At 53.6% G+C, this 16,543-nt stretch overlaps 1 protein-coding gene across 17 annotated transcripts in view; it reads right to left on the bottom strand.

Annotated features, from left to right (window-relative positions):
• Window positions 1-5,952: 5,952 nt before the first annotated feature.
• CACNA1C (calcium voltage-gated channel subunit alpha1 C) overlaps window positions 5,953-16,543 on the bottom strand; it is a 631,672-nt gene continuing 621,081 nt past the window's right edge. For all 17 annotated transcript variants that reach the window (XM_062194587.1, XM_062194598.1, XM_062194596.1 and 14 more), the window contains 6 exons: window positions 15,586-15,938; window positions 13,742-13,870; window positions 10,214-10,320; window positions 9,793-9,896; window positions 8,341-8,676; window positions 5,953-6,745 (listed from right to left, as the gene is read on the bottom strand). In XM_062194587.1, the coding sequence (XP_062050571.1) occupies window positions 6,440-6,745; window positions 8,341-8,676; window positions 9,793-9,896; window positions 10,214-10,320; window positions 13,742-13,870; window positions 15,586-15,938 (1,335 nt within the window). In that variant the 3' untranslated portion in view covers window positions 5,953-6,439. The remainder of the gene's footprint in view (window positions 6,746-8,340; window positions 8,677-9,792; window positions 9,897-10,213; window positions 10,321-13,741; window positions 13,871-15,585; window positions 15,939-16,543) is intronic.

A 16,543-nucleotide genomic window follows, 5' to 3' on the forward strand; every position in this document is an offset into this window, starting at 1 on the left:
GGTTCCCATGGGAAGCAAGCCCCTGTTTACCCCAGTGCCTGCTCACTCCCTTCTTCCTTATTTACCTGCTCCTGAACTTGAGGGCTAAGAGACCAGAAAAGGAATTATTCAGACTCCACACTGAATAAAAATCACTCTGTCCATTTTCACATTTCTCATATAAATGACCCTTTTGGAATACCTACAACCTCTTCCACCCAGAACTTTCACTGCTAAGGACCTTAGTAGGTGGTAACTGAGTGATTTTTACGTAGGAGATTTTCAGTAAACAGCAGATTCATACCAGGTTCAGTGCCAAAGTTCTGAAAGCTGGGATGCATGGGATATGTCAGCAAGGAGAGGGGTACCCCTGGAAACAGCCACCACCTGCTCTACAAGGAAAGAATCTGGCTCAAACAATGGAACATTTCCAAATTTTTCATTTTCTATTTTTTTTTAATCTTCCTTATTGTTAGCAGAGGTTTAAGATAGTCTTCACAGTAAAGCTTGACTCTGGTTCGACTCAGGGTAGAATGGATTTGCTGTGGCTTATATAAGCAGCCACAAGCTCAAATTCCCTTTCAGACCCTTGAGTAAAAGGCATTTCTGATATCCTAGAAGGACAAGTGTCTTACCCCTTCATGTGCTGTGGATCAAAGCTCTGACAATCATCTCAGGGGAAGGAGGAGTGGTGGTTTCAGGGATAATGTTTTTTTTTTTTCTCTAGTGTTGCTAAATTATATTTATTTCCTAATCACAACAATAGCTGAGATGGCACTATTCCCACCAAAGGATGTGGGTCTGCTCTCCCTGTATCTCTTTACACAGGATTCACCCGTATGGAAGAAGCCATATAGGTAGACCTCAGACCCAGCACTTGGGGCCTGTGTGTGTGTGTGTGTGTGGTGGGCAATGAGGAAATCTGCTAGAAATCTATTTGTCTGTTCTATTGGTATCTGACTCCTAAAGCAATGCCCCATTGCTTTGAAATATAAATAAACAAAGTGAAAACTTAAAGTGGCTTGACAAGGATACTGTAAGAGTCTACACATTGGAACTTTTTGTCCCTGTCACCAGTCAGGAGGAGGAGGGACAGCTCAGGGCTGGAAGGAAGCAGGAAGAGAGTGAACTCTTAGGGAGGAGACAAATCCCCCCACCACACACACCCAAGCACACGATGCTTCTTTCCCTTATAAGATGGGTCTTCTAATTCTTATTCTTCTATTTATGGAAAATCTGTATTATGAAAAGAAACTATGCATAGATTTCAAAATTTTTTACACCAAAATAAACTCTGTGTATATTTCCATTTTCCACAAATATTTTTGAAATACTCTCTCTCCTCAAAATGCAGCTGTGGAGAGCCAGGACTTTGGGGACTGAGAGCTGCACCATGAACCAGACTGGAGCTTCCCTGCTGCTTCTGACAGGAGCCTGGTTCAAGTTGCTTGCTGGGTAACCTGAGGGGTGTGTGTAGCATGCACAGTAGACAGCTGCCCAGCCTGGGTGGAGGGAGATTTCATTGTTCTCATTGCCCAAAGTAGATCCGTAAGGCACTGGCCTCTCTACCACACTGCTCACTATGGGCTGCTGAAATGGACATTGCTCTCCATAAAATGGAAACAGGCCCACAGGGAGTCAAAATATTCCCCATTTGTCCTCCAGGCCTCTCAGTTGTCACTAGAGCCAGGTCTGCTTTTAAAATTGCAGTCGGGGTGGGCTAGTGGTAAGACCCTGCATGTTACATCACAGTACCTGGGTTTGATTCCCAGCTGGGGATGCTGACTCCAGCCATGATGAGCACCTGCCATGTAGGAGACCTGGATTGAGTTTCCAGCTCCGAGCTTTTGCCTGGCCCAGTCCTGGCCCTTGTGGGAACTGGTAAATGGGAGCTCTCTCTTTTTTTATGCACTGACTCTCAACTCTCTCAAACACATAAAAAAGAAACAACAATCAGAATCAGCCTAGACTCAATATCAGCATGTCTTTTACTTCCCAAGGGCTTAAAGAGTTCTTCCAGTCTCTTTGATAAACTAACTCCTAGACAACCTATTTCAAATATTCTAGGCCTCTAGGGGTAGAGATGCCACTATCCTCTTTAGCCACATGTCTGATTATGGTTTGATGAGGCTAAAAGGGCTAAACACAAGAGCTCTGCCCTACAGCCAACCTTGTTTCACTTCTCTGCCTTCAGGAGGAATGGGTGTACCCTTTCCTCTGTGAAATAGCCGTCAACCTGGTGATGACTTCCAAACATCTCATCTCCATCTTGTTCATCGGAGTGACACTAACTTTGGCACTGAAACATATGAAAGCTCTTCTGGAAGTTCTCAGATTTTAACAGAATTTAAACAATTTATTTTTGGTTAAAAACGCATGCATAGTTTTTTCATAATATGCAGTTTCCACATACTTGTTGAAGATCCCTCATACACTTGCATTTCAAAATTTTTTACACAAAATAGACTTTTCTTTTAATACATTTTTTATGAACTTTTGGAAGCGCCCTCATATACTTGTGTGTTTGCCCTGCCATCAGCAGCAGGAATGTTCTGGGTAGAGAATGACCATGAGGAAATGGCAGGCAGCTTCACTCTCAACCTCTCAACCAGCACCTGGCATTTGGACCCATAGAAACATGGGAGGTCAAAAGAGCTGGCCTTGCTCCTTTGCCTTTGGATCTCCCAGTCAGACGGAAGCCTATCACGTTAAGAAGATGGAAGGGAAAATACCCAATCGTTTCTGAATCCAAGGAGGAACAAACTTATGAATCAAACCAAAACCTACAGAGAAAGTTCTTTGTGCCCCAACAAAACAAGAAGCTTTCAAGAACAGATGGAAAAGAGACAGTGGAAAATCTTTCTGCTTAACATGGCCAGGCACACGAATAACTATGGAAAGACTGAGGTGTGAAAATAAAAGATGCAGGGCTGTTGAGAGGACAAATAAAAACTAAGTTTATCAAACTGCACTTCTTCAGACTCATGGTCCTCAGCCATAGACTGCTTCTCTCCCACCACTCAGGGGTGGTCAGGAAGGCCTATTGAAGAGGCGGTGACTGTGTTAACAAGGTCCTGGAGAGAATTCCATCTCAGGGTTGAGGAAACATCACTCAATACATGGTGGATATGGTTTGCTGATTCCACTACTGCTTGTACCACTGTCATCATGGCCCACATCACCATGGGGTCAGCCTAGGAAAGCCCCAGTGCCCTAGAGAGGGAATTTCTGTCTGCACTCCCCTACCTCCCCAGCAGCAGAGGGCAAGTGTGCCCTTGTCCCTGCTCATGCCACTCACGTGCAGTGCAGGGATGAGGGCTTCTCTGATCTTCTTGCCAGTGGTGACCATCAAGGAGAAAGAAGGCAATGGGTGTGAGTGCTGCAGGGAATCCTGCTGGGCAGGTCCCTAGGAGGAGCTGGCATAAACCCAGGCTGTAGTCCATGCCACTGAGCCTTGCGGATGCAGATGAAAAGTTCAAAAGAAAGAGAAGGCAGCATGAAAAGGTTGAGTGAGCATGTAGGTGTGTTAGGTCAATCAAAATTTCACATTCCAAGGTAGGAGCCCAATGCACAGCAGGAACCAGATGTCCCAGGAGAGCCTCCTCTCCAGTGTCACTAAAGTCTTCTCAGCACAGTGGTAGAAGTTTCAGGAAACTGGGCCAAGGACAACAGCTAACCGTAACTTCTGGAAGGCCTTGACAGCACTGAGAAGAAATCATGGAAGTGTGGGTGGACTGGGCATGGAGAACCATGAGGAATCTGTTTTCGGAATTTACGTCACCCTGGGATTATCTGTGCTTTACCATGAATCAGTCCATGACAATGCAGCTCATCTTTACTGAGGAACAGACTGTCCACTATTTTAATTTCTAGCTTGCTTGTAGATGTGCCAAGAAGTGTTACCAGAACATTGGCAATGGAAGAGATTCAGTGGGTAATTTCTTGGTGAATCATTGGGTCCTGTGTCCTGCAAATCTGTTACATTTCAACCCGCGTGGTTGAAATATATCTGAAGGACATAGCAGCAATCGGATGATGTCCTCGGTCTATGTAAATGGGCTTAAGACATAGCCCCACTAAATCTGTTTCCACTGTGAGCTCCTGATTCCTCCTCCCCATGTCCAGCTCCCCTCCACGGCTACCACGTAAGTTAGGGTGGGCCTGGAGGCAGTCCTGCTGCATGAGGAGGAAGTGATGAGAAGTGAGCACATCACGGTGGCTTCTGGTGGACCAAGGTTCCACCCAGGTGACTTTCTCTAGGCCTTGCTCTCTGTGTGTGAGAAGAGCAATGGTTAAAAAGCAAAGGAGCCTCTCTCACTGCCATCCAACCTGGCTTTGATTTCATGCTGGCAGTCAGTGGGCACTGTATAAAGGAAACCAACTCTTCTGTGGGGGTGCAGACACCAGCCCAGGGACAAAGAGGCCAATCAGAATGCCACTGTGAAGAACACGGTGACAGGCTGCTCTGGGAGTTGCAAATCCAAGAAGCAGAGCAATGGACAGAGTGAAGAGTGGAATCAGACATGTCCTGGTCTCTCTAAGTGAGATGTGTTCTGAACCTACCTATCTTGTGATTCAGGAAGAACTGAGGGAAATGGAAGCAAACACAAGATATGCAAAGCAGTGATGTCCAGACCTGTTGGTGGAGAGCAGAATGAAGACTTACAACGGCGATACCTTTGCTCATGGCACAAATGAGTTCCCTTCCCCCAGTCAAATATAGAAAAGCACTTCTGAGTTCAAAGGTAAAGCTTGTCACACTCCAAATACAAAATTATTTACTTTACATGCAGCAAAACATACAAGAAGTGAATTCAAAAACAAACTTAATTCATTATATTCGCTTGGCACAATTTGCAATTCAGTTTTAAAAAAATATGTGAAAAATACTGAAACTGACCTGAATTCAAGTATAACAGTTTCTTCAACAGAAACATTATCAATGCAATAAAACATTACACGGAATATATTGAAGCAAAATGCCTTCTTTTTTTCCCTTAAATTTGTTTTGTTTAAATACAGTTAATGCCAACACAACTCACAATTGTATTTTTAAAATGAATATTATTGCATTGTTTTTGCATATCTTGTGGGACAGAAAATGCAGAGTTACTGATTCCCGTTTCAGAAGTAGAGACAGTGGTTTGTTCTTGCTTTCTAATGGCCCCACATTCTGACCTCCCTGTAGTTAAACCAGAAGGGAAGTGTGTGGTCACCTGTGTGCCCGGGCACGCTGTGTGGGTGCACATCCACATGCACACAACCCACGCACACACACGCGCAGACATCCTCAGACATGCTGCCGCTCTCCTGCACCCACCAAACACCCAGCATAACACGGAACCCAACTCAATCACCCATATGTGCAAGACCGTATCAAGTGCATTGCCAATTACTTTTAAATTATAAATCAAAACCAAACCAGGAAAAAGAAAAAAGAAAAAAACCGTTACTACCCCAGGAAACGGTAACAAATTTGGGGGCATACACAATGGCTGGTAAAACTCCCACAGCGGCTTCTATGGAACCCCCTCTCCATGGGAAAAGGAACCCACAGCCTTTAAATAATACTATAAAACCAAGCCAGATTTACATATGCAAAAGTGGAAGCAGGAAGGTGGGTAGCCGCAAAATTTATAAACGCTCTTCTTCCTCCCCTCCCCCTGGGAAAACAATGATAACGATTAAAAAAAAAAAAAAACTGAAAACCGTAACATGCTGTCAAAAACATGGCAAATCACCAAACAAAAGAGCGCTCAACGGAAGCGCAGCACCACCCGGTCAGGCTGCGCGCTGGCTGTCCGGACCCGGGGACCGGACCGCGGCGGCCGCGCAGCACAGCGACGCGCCACCCCGCACAAGCAGCTGCGGATGCGGAGCGCGGCGCGGCGGGCGTGGGCCGGACAGCGCCCCCGACAGCCCCGGGCGCGGCGCGGAGCTTCGAGGCCTCCCCGCCCTCCGCTCCCGCTCCTCCGTACCCGCTGCGCAGCCTCCTGCGCGTCCTTGCCCCTCTCGGGGTCCTCGCCGCGAGTCCTGCCCTGCGCCCTTCTCCCAGTCCACAGGGCCCGGCTCTATGGAGACAGTGAGGCTCATACAGAATATGTGCAAATGATTTTTTTTTTTTACAAGCAAAGTTGAAAGACACCCGTTTGGTTTAGGGTCCTTTTGGCGAGCGAGGGCCACCGCAGGAAGCTGAGGTTCTCTCTCCCGCCCGGGGCGCGCCTGGAGCAGAGCTCGAGGGCGGGTCTCTTCCCCTTCCCGCGGCCGCCGCCCCCTCCTCGCCTCTACCTCTGCGGACAAAGAGGGCTCCACACCTCCCAGCCTGCGTCTCGTCCCAACAGAAATGAATGAAGACGCTGTTCTGGTTAACTCCAGGTCACGAGAACAGTGAGGCACTTCTGAAACGAACCCATTAGGAACATTGAGACAAATAAAAAACCCGCACCCCCGGCCCTGGCGCCTACAGGTTGCTGACGCCGGCCCTGCGGTCCGCGAGGGCCTCCTCGCTCTGCCCGCGCCCCGGGGCGCACGCGCCGCTCGCGTCCTGCTCGTTCTGCCCCGCTCTGTCCCGGCCCGGGTCCCTGCAGTTCACAAAGGGTAACAGGGTGCCATTGGGGCTCTGCCGGGCGCCCCCGCTGAGAATGTCATCTGCCGCGTTCTCCATCTCCTCTATGGTCAGATCGCAGGCGTCAGCCAGCTCCTGGGTCGTGACCTCGATGAACTTGGGATCTTGAGCAAACTGCCCCAGTCCTTCGGAAATCAAGACCTGAGGGATCATGGGGGAGAACCACAGGGGAGCGTCGTTAGCAGAGCTGCTGGGGTGGGCGGCTTCAGGTAGCGGGGTGTGTGTGTGTGTGTGTGCCTGTGGACACTGTGCACATGCATGTGTGTGAGTGTACATGCATCTAGGCAGGCGTGTGTGTATACTGTGTGGCTGCGTGTATTTGGGGGAGGGGCGGCGCCCACAGGAAAGCGGTAGAGACGGAGCATCCGACAGAGCAGGGGAGTTGTGGAGTGTCTGCAGCTGCCAGCAGACTCACATAGGAGCCGCAGGGCCCTGCTCTGCTGTTTTGGGGCAGACTGCAGCCTGGCCTCTTCGCTCCCCTCTGGCCCCAACATGTGCCTTCCTATTATTCTTCGCAAGAAACGTTCACTCCCCCTTTGGGAAACTGTTAACCTGTGCTGCCCACCCCTCGTCAGCGGGCTGCCTTCCTGGGCAGGAGGATCCGGGCGTATGACAAGTGCAAAACACCGTGGCTGCACCTGGCCCTGCTTTGCCCAGAAGGGGCCCATGGTGACCCCCAAAGCTCCTCCAGCCTGGGAGAATCAGCTCCTGAGCCAAGGCGTGGGAGGAAGCGAGTGGGTGGAGCTCCACACACACTTCTCCTGGGGACTCCTGGGTCTTCATCACCTAACCCTCCTCCAGAGCAGGGCTCCTTCCTGCACGCCTGTTTAGTGCCTGCCTCTCCTCACCACAGTGAGAGCTCAGGAAGGCAGCAGCCCAGTATCAGCACTGTATACCAGCACCTGGGGCGGCACACGGCGAGTGCCCAGCAGAGATCTGTGAAATGAGTCAAGGGCCATGAGGCCAGGTGCAGCAGCAGAATCAACGGACATTCGAAGTCACCTGGTTCAACTCCCGACCTCCTGCCCGCAGCCTGGTGGCCTGGAAGGCCCTGTCTGCTTGTCTAGGTCCTGTGGTGGGAGGTTTCCTACTTTATAGGAAAGACCCCTCATTCTGGCAGAGCTCATTGGAAAGGAGCCGAAATCAGCCCCGCCTGTCAGTCTGAGCCAGCTGCCCCGTCCGTCCTGCCCAGGGCTGTAACCCTTTTCGGCTGAGTGCCCGTATGGGTGTGAGATGAGAACCACAGCCTCGTCAGCCACTCCTTCTCGGAGTCACCCTCCTCTGGGTTTGCTCCAGCTTGTGAAAGGCCCCCTAAAATGTGGCGCCAGGACTGCATGAGATGCCCTGGACTGGGCAGCCGGAAGCACTCGTGTTCTCGACTGATGGCGCTCCAGCCTGGCTGTGCATCCGAGCTTTAAAATTCTCAGTTTAATTTGCCACAGTCTTCCAGAGCTCCCCGGCCACCGTGTGTGTGTGTGTCTGCAGCCCAGGTTTGCGTGTGGGTTCTGAGCGGTCCTTGAACATTGAGGCCCGTTTCTCGGGGTTCACTGCCTATGTTGCCCAGTGCTCTCTTCCTCAACAGAAGCCATGAGAGCCCATCACTTTCTGTGTGCCCCGAAAGTGGCGGTCAGGGAGTTGACATTCAGTCTATAGGGACAGAAGCGGCTCCCCCCTCCTCAGTTCTCCAGTCCACATGCCCTTCCCCTGCCTCTGCCCCGCAGCCCAGACTCACATACCGCTTCCACCAGGCTGCTGGCGCTGCCGTGGAACTGTCTCCCCTGGGCCCCAGCCTGGCTGGGCACAGTGAGGGAGACGGGCCGGGCTCTCCGGGCGGTGCTGCTGTCCCCTCTGCAGGGGCTGTTCTCCCCAGACCATGAACCGCAGTGGATGGATGGGAAGCTGCTGTTGAGTTTCTCGCTGGAGTCGGCCCCCTCCAGCCGCAGGGTGGGGATGGGCTGTGGGGGCCAGCCTCGGCTGCCCGGTGTGGCAGGGGGCGTGGCACAGGGCCTGGGGAGCGAGGTGGGGGAATGGCTTCTCTGCAGGAGGGGGCTCAGGCCCGCCACTGCCAATGCCTGTGGACACACAAGAAGCACGAGTTACTAGGAGCGATGGGGCCCAAGGGACACAGGCCTCTAATCTTCCAGTTAGTTCCGCCCACCTGGAACACACACCCCATCTGTCTGACCCCCTCTGAGCCCTAGCTCATCGAGACCTGGCCTAGGTTTCCATAATCTCAAAATACATCTCTGCACAACTCAGTCTGCCTGAAGTGATCTCTTCCTTCTGTGAGTTCAGAAAGCTGCAATTGAGTGGAATCAGGATCATCTGCTGTGCTTGTGAATCCTCTTGTTCTTGGTAGACTGCAGTGAGCGATGACCTTACACTGTATGTTAAATGCAGGACACGCATGCCCTGTAAGTCAGCCCTGCGAGTTGGGGTGAGGTTCATGGCCTGTGAAGAAGTTCGATGTCCATCAGGAGGAGCTAGACCAAGCCAGTACTTGTTGTTATGACTTTTATTAAAAAAAAAAAAAAAAAAAAAAAGCAAGGACGAGGAATAGAACCCTGCCAACCCCTAGCTCAGGTTGTCTTTGAGCCATGGCGGAAGCCTTACACTGCGCTGCTAGGAAGCCATGTACGCGTCTGTGTCCTGTGTCCCTGGCTGCTGCTGGGCAGCCCTAGGGTCCTGGCCTGCATCACCGCTGCGTCAGGACTCCGCCCCGCAGCGTCTGCTGCTCTGCTGTGGTGTGTGGTGGGAGGGGGCGACACTGGGTGGCTGGAGGGGCCAGATACAGGTAAGGAAGAATGCCTTGCCCACCAGCGTGATAAGAACAGATGGGTGGAACCAGCTGCTAAATCCACCTTCCAAAATAGCAAGCACGGTGTCCTCACTTCCTGCCATTCCCCCTGCCCCGGCCCCAGCTCCCAATGGGGTTCCTGGCTGCCTGGGAACCTAAAGGAAGTACAAGGCTATGTGTGGTGTTGTGGACAGCCCAGCAGAAATCATTCACACATGGGCAGCGCTCCACAGGCTAAGCAAAATGATGGATTTCTGTGAGCTGAACTGATATCAACGTGGCCACGCCAAGCTGGCTGTCTTAGGGTGATTATAAGCTTTGATTGCCAATTGAATGCCTTTAAGTATGGCCTAGACTGTTGGGGGTGGCTTAGTGCAGTATCATGGGCTACCTGGTGATGGACCAGATGCAGGGGCAGGACTGTCTTCTGAGAGATGTCTCCCCCTTGATGCTTCTGCCGCTTCAGACACTCCAGGTGGAAGGAAGCCCTTCGACCTGCAAAGCCAGCCAAAGAAGGGGCTCAGGGCAGGAAGAGAGGACAGGGCTGTGACAGCTCCGAACCCGGTGGGAGCAGGGTCTGAGGCTCAGACCCCCTTCCTGTTTGCCTCTTGCTTTGTCTCTGAGGCGTTTCGGAGCGTGTGTGTCCAGCTCCCACCCCAGCAAACCCTGTCTTTGCAATCGTTCTTCTCACTTTGGAAGTCTGCCCAGCCCACTGCCTGGATGTTGTTTGACCCCGGGGCATCCCGAGTCCCTGACCAGGGCCACCTCAGGGTGACCGCCAGCGCCCTCTGCAGAGCCAGGGGTGTGCTCACCCAGTGACGCGGAGCGCAGGAAACCCTTCTTTGGAGACAGCCGGATGTCCCGCTTCTCCTCCTCCGGGGGCGTCAGTTGTCGGTTTTCATCGTCCTGGTAGGAGAGCCTGGAACACAGAACTCTCGGGGCTCACTCCTGGAGCTCAGAGCTTTCGTCCACAGAAACCAGTTTGCCTTTTCCCTTGCTGAGGGGAACGCCCATCCTTCCCCACCCGGGGGTGCTTATGTACAGGTTTGGGGAGGGGCGGCCGACATCACAGATGTTGGCCCAAGGGGCTGTCCGTCCACTGCCCATGTGGTGAGCCCTGCGTTTCTGACTTCAGGCAGTGGGGGGCACTCTTGGGACAAAGGTAGTGAGAAAGTTGGAGGAAATTCCAGGCCCCTGTGCCTCTTTCAGAGTGGCCTAGGTTCCTGTGTTCACAAAGGCCAACGCTCTTTACCAGGGCTGTTCTCAGCCTCGGCCCCAGCGCAGCCCCCGCTCCCCAGATCCCCCTGCACGTGCATTTCAGCAGCTGCACACGACAAAGATGCAGCCAGTCAGTGGCAAGGTGGAGAGGGACCTTTGGGGTATCTGGTGGATGGCTGCCAAGCCTTCCAAGGGTGACCCCAGCAAGAAATACCTCGGGCACCCTGCCCGACAGACCCAATGGAAGGAAACGCACCTGACGGCACTCCCTGCACTCTGCACATTGCTAATCTACATTCGTCTGCTTGGTTTTGTTAAAAGGCTTGGGCTGCAACACACTCCAGGGACTTCACAGCCCCTCGTGCATTGGCCTGCATGGCTTGCATCCACCCCTTCATGCCACAGGTGAGGCCCCGGATGCTGTCCCCAGTGCTCCCCTACATAGTGGGCAGGGGTGTGCTGCCTTCACCACCGAGCGCACCCCTGCTCCGTGCGTTGATGGGTAGATGTTCATTGAATCTAAAATCATCTGTATGCATTGCTCCTTTCTTCTCAACCATGCAAGCCCTCCCTATTGTATTTCCTTCTTATCCACACCACCACCGCTCTTGCAGACCCAGCTTCTGTCTGAGCTTGGACTCATACCCATCACGGTCACCCTGCCCCCACCCCTTCTCAGAATGCCTCTGCAGCTCAGTGTGTGCCCCACTCCCACTCTGTGGGCAGTTAGTTAGACAGCTGCCAACCATCTTTCTTGTCTGAGATCCTCTCGGCTTCCAAACCAGTTTGTAAAACAGCCTAGAGTATGGACTGTAGTTAGTAACTCAGCAGAACTCCCGGATACCAAGCTCGCAGCCTGTGCTTTTCCTGATTTCTAGGATTTGTAGCCATGTGGTAATTTGCATTATCTAAAATTAATTTAGGGGCTGGTGCTGCAGTGCAGCAGCTTAATGCCCTGGCCTGAAGTACCCGCATCCCATATGGGCACCGATTCGAGACCCAGCTGCTCCACTTCCTGTCCAGCTCTTTGCTGTGGCCTGGGAAAGCAGTAGAAGATGGCCCAAGTCCTTGGGCCCCTGAAGCTGTGTGAGAGACTGGGAGGAAACTCCTGGCTCCTGGCTTCAGATCAGTGCAGCTCTGACCGTTGCGGCAAATTGGGGAGTGAATCAGCAGATGGAAGACCTCTCTCTCTCTTTCTCTCTCTCTCTCTGCCTCTCCTCTCTTTGACTTCAAGTAAAATAAATCTTTAAAAAATTAATTTAGAGGTGGGCATTTGGTTCAGGGATTAAAATGCCACTTGGGGCTGGTGCTACAGCTCACTTGGCTAATCCTCCGCCTGCGGCGCCGGCACCCCAGGTTCTAGTCCCGGTTGGGGCGCCGGATTCTGTCCCGGTTGCTCCTCTTTCAATCCAGCTCTCTGCTGTGGCCAGGGAGGGCAGTGGAGGATGGCCCAAGTGTTTGGGCCCTGTACCCGCAAGGGAGACCAGGAGGAAGCACCTGGCTCCTGGCTTCAGATTGGCACAGCGTGCCGGCAGTAGTGGTATTTGGGGGGTGAATCAATGGAAAGGAAGACCTTTTTCTCTGTCTCTCTTTCACTGTCTAACTCTGCCTGTCAAAAAAAAAAAATGCCACTTGGGGCGCCTGCACTCCAAGTAAGAGTGCCTGGTTTTGAGTCCTGTCCCTGCTGAGTCTGGTGTCCTGCTGATGTGCACCCTGATGGCTCAAATAGTTGGATCCCTGCCACCCATGTGGGAGACCCAGGTTGAGTTCTAGGCTCCTGACTTCAGACTAGCCCATTCCTGGCAGTCACAGGCATTTGGGGAGTGAATTGGTGGGTGGGGGAATCTCTTTGCCTGTCTGTCCCTATCTTTCAAATAAAATGAAAATATATTCACAATTCCAATTAGGGGAGTGTTATCTGTTAAAGAGGACCTTGGGCTTCCTACGCACCGTGTTTCACTGAGTCAGAAAGCAGGTGTTTCGCCCCCTCCCCCCTCTGCTGATTGGACATGAAGGCACAGAGGTTAACTGATTTGTCACGAGTTGTGGTCCTGCTGCTCTTTCCACGGTTTCCCTCACTTGCTGGATTCTTACAACATCAGGGGACAAGGAGGTGGCTCTGCTACTCTTCAACCTCTCTTGCCACTCCCTGGGGGGCCTGTGTCCCTGTCCTACTCCTGCCTCTGCAGCCACACACATCCCCCCCCCCCAAAAAAAACAACCCAGAAGGCACAAAGTGCTCTCCAGAAAGCATCCCAAACAGTGCATCTTAAGCTGTTCTGAATGCCACCCATAGCTGTCAGCGCATCTTATAAGGAGGCACGGTAGACAGGCATCCGTGTTGGCAGTTCAGCCATGGCAGACACTGATATTTTCTGTGTTCTGCTGGACAACAGACTGCCACACCCTTGGGCACATCCAGATCTGCGGGCCAGAGCTCGCCTCCAGCAATCCAACAAGAATCCAAACTCAGTCCCAGATTGCCAGCAGTGCCCTCTTCTGGGCAGCTTTTCTGTTTAAAAAAGTTGTTGCTATTATTTGAAACAGAAAGAGAGAGTACGTGCTGATTCGCTCCCCAAATGCTTGCAACAGCTGGGGCTGGGCCAGGCCAGAGCTGGCAGCCAGAAACTCAATCTGGATTTCCTGCAGGGCAGCTGGGCCCCAAGTGCTGAGCCGTCACCTGCCGCCTCGCACAGTGCGCCCTAGCAGGGCTCCCTAGGCATTCCCCTGTGGGGTACAGGCATCCCAGGCAGCATCTTAACCACTATATATCTCAAATGCCCCCACTGGGCAGCCTTATTATTAGAACAGTAGCTCCATGAAACACTTAACTGTAGATGTACTTATGTATGTGCTGTGTCCCACATACATATGTATGTGCTGTGTCCCACAGAAAACGTGCTTGTGGCTGCTGCTTGCAGCCAAAGAGGAAAGACGGTCAGCCGTTTTCCCAGGAGCGAATCATAGTGAGGAAGGACCCAGCTAAAGGGGATTGTGTGCGTGTTGGGGGTGGCCTCTCCCTCCCCTAAAGTGACCGCAGGTGCAGGGCAAGCAGGACTGCTCTCTGATCTCTCCTTCCCTACAGCTGGGGCCCGCCTGGGCCAGGAGGCAGCAGGACTCACATCTCTGTGGAGAGCAGGCTGGGCTCGCTGCAGCACTCGGCTTCTTCACCGATCCTCACGTCGTAGGTCTCGTCCTGGGACGCGCCCTCCTGACATGCCATGGCTATCTGGCTCTCCTGGGAGTGGCATCTAAAACATCCAAGGCGGAGGAAAGCTTAGGGACTGCCAGCCCCCCTCCCCTTCTCCCAGCCAGGAAGGGGCCACACAGGCATGCACACACGTGCACACACACACAAATGATGGCTGTGGCCTCTTCACCCGGCAGCTGCCGATGAAGCCGGGGAGCTGTGGAAGCATCAAGATTGAGGCTGAGGCTCTTGGTGGGAGACAGACCCACTCAGCCTCTGGCCCAAGTCACTCAGCCTACCCTGTGCCTCAGTTTCCCCTCCTGTAAAGTTGGAATGACCTGTGCTGTTGCTCGCAGGGTGGCTGGGCTCCTGGGCTGTCCTCTCCAGGGCAGAGTGGCACAGAGAGGGCTCTCCCCACCCCGTGCTGCAGACGGCTGAGCCTTCAGACATTTGGCCAGCTGAGAAGTCCCCAGCATCGTGGCCTGCCAGATTTAGTTCTGACGCTGGCTCCCTGGAGCAAAGGCCCAGAGAGGACACCTCACGCGGAGGGCTGTGTCCTACTGAGCAGAGGGGGTGGGCCTCAGTCCCTGCCGAGCCCAGCTGGGGCTTGCACTGTGATGTGCTCTCTCTGGAACAGTCTTCCTCGCTCCGGGCTCAGGGCTCTGCCCATCTCATCTTGGCTTGGCTGTCTTTCTCCCTGCGCTGTGTGCCAAAGCCCACTCTGCCATCAGGCCCCAAGAGGCATCTGGGAAAGAGCACAGTGTACCTCTCCCCCTCACACTTTGGCTGTGGGCTCACAGAGCAACCTGGGCAGACTGGGGCAGAGCTCTTCGGGGAGGACATGGACCATCTCCCGCCAAGGTCAGAGGGAAGATGAGATGTCAGGGGCTCCAGATGGAGCAGAAGGTAAGGCGTGTAGAGTGGGCGTGGCAAGGAGCCATGGGATGAACTGCACATGGGATGGCGGCAGGCAGGCAGCACCGCTTCTTGGGACCACTGTCTGTTCTCAGCCACAGCGATGCTGCCGCCAGAGCCACCACCGTCTGCCTCGAGCTCTGGCGGGAGGGACAAGGCCCAGGACTCCAGAGTGTTGGCTGCATTCTCCTCTTAGCATCCCGAAGGTTGTTTTTACCAAAAGCGGTGAGGGGAGAGGGCACTGGGGTTTAGTGAGCACTTAGGATGCGCTCAGTGCTCTGCATGTGTTATGTTTCATGGACAGGTGTCTCCGTGGGGGAGGAAAACCTCTGCTCCTCCCCCGCCAGCTCCTCTCTGGCAGTCGCTCTCACCCGGGGAACAGGAAGTGTCCTGCACAGGAGGTCATTTCATCTACACGGATACGCTAACGCGGGACGTAAAGAGCCTTCCTGAAGAGGTGAGTGGGGGAGAACGTGGGGCCAGGACTGAAGCCATGAAGGTTCTGGAAGAGGGAGAGAGGCCACCAGAACAGGCAAGGATGAGCCACTTGCACGTCCCTTGCCAAGCCAGCTTTTCCATGCCCTGTGCACACCTCTGTCCCAGGTGTTCAGTGAGTGCTTCCTATATGCTAGGCATTGTCAGGGGCTGGGTCGACTTGTCCTGAGCCCATTCAACCAAGGACAGGACTTGGGAGGCACCCTAGTACCTACCTCTCTCGCAGGGGGTCCGGGGCTACAGCCTCCATTGAATCTTGAGGGGTGGGGGGCCAGCCTGGGGCTAAGTGCTCCTCCTCCACCTGGCCCCTGGCAGTAGTGCGTGAGGCGTGGGCATCGGCCCTGGATGCCCCACCCCCCTGCTTACCTCTTGGAGCTGAGCTTCCATGCTGCCTCCTGTGCCTGGATAGCAGGAGACAAGGGGGACCCGTGGCCCTCCACGGTGCTGACTGTGCTGGGGTAGCCGGCGGGGCGGGGGAGGCGGCCCAGGGCAGTGTTGTTGGCATTGTTGATGTTGGCGTTGGAGCCGGTGGACGAGTAGCTGCTGGGGGTGAAAGTGGAGTCCACCAGCTTCTCGTGGGAGGGCGACTCGGTGTCGCCTTGGTTGTTGCTGGCCTTGCTGATGTGCAGCGGGCGCTGCGTGGTGAAGGTCTGGGGGAAGGCGCTCCGGCTGTCGCTTTGGTAGTAGCTGACGTGGTTGCCGAACAGGCCACCAGCCCTCTGTAGGCAAGATGGGGGCGGGGGAAGAAGCCCCTCAGCTACCCCTACCTCCAAGGCAGATGGAGAAGGAGGGAGCAGACATAGCATCCTGGCTCCCCATCCCGGGAACCCGTCACACAGGGCAGCTGTTGAGGGTGACAGCTGTCCTGGGAGTTCCCAGTGGAGCCCCTGAAGATCGGGCTGTGTCCCGGGGACAGTGTGGGGTGGCTGCCCTCCACAGCACAGTGCACGGTGGGTGCTGAGGGCCGGAGATTGTACCTCTCACTTTCCACAGGAAAAACCCACTGGCTCCCAGAGGGAGAAGCTAGGAAATGAGGGAGCAGAAGCTACCTCCTGTGCCAATGCCACCATGGCTTCCTTCCCCTAGGGGATTCTGGGACACTGAAAATTAGGAACCAGTGTTCTCTTTCTGGCCCCGTGCACTCCTTCCTTGTTTATATTTGTCCTGGGTGAGTGGGCAGGCGGCCCTGACCTGAGAATGTCTCTGGCTCTGGCGGAGGAGTCGTGGTTTCCGGGGTCTTGTGGGGCACTGGTAATGTGATACCAGGTCCCTGAGACCACCTGCTGAGGGACAGCTCATGGAAGTGAGGGTGAGCAGGAGCATG

The sequence above is a fragment of the Lepus europaeus genome, chromosome 6 (assembly GCF_033115175.1).
Source record: "Lepus europaeus isolate LE1 chromosome 6, mLepTim1.pri, whole genome shotgun sequence".
Taxonomy (NCBI): domain Eukaryota; kingdom Metazoa; phylum Chordata; class Mammalia; order Lagomorpha; family Leporidae; genus Lepus; species Lepus europaeus.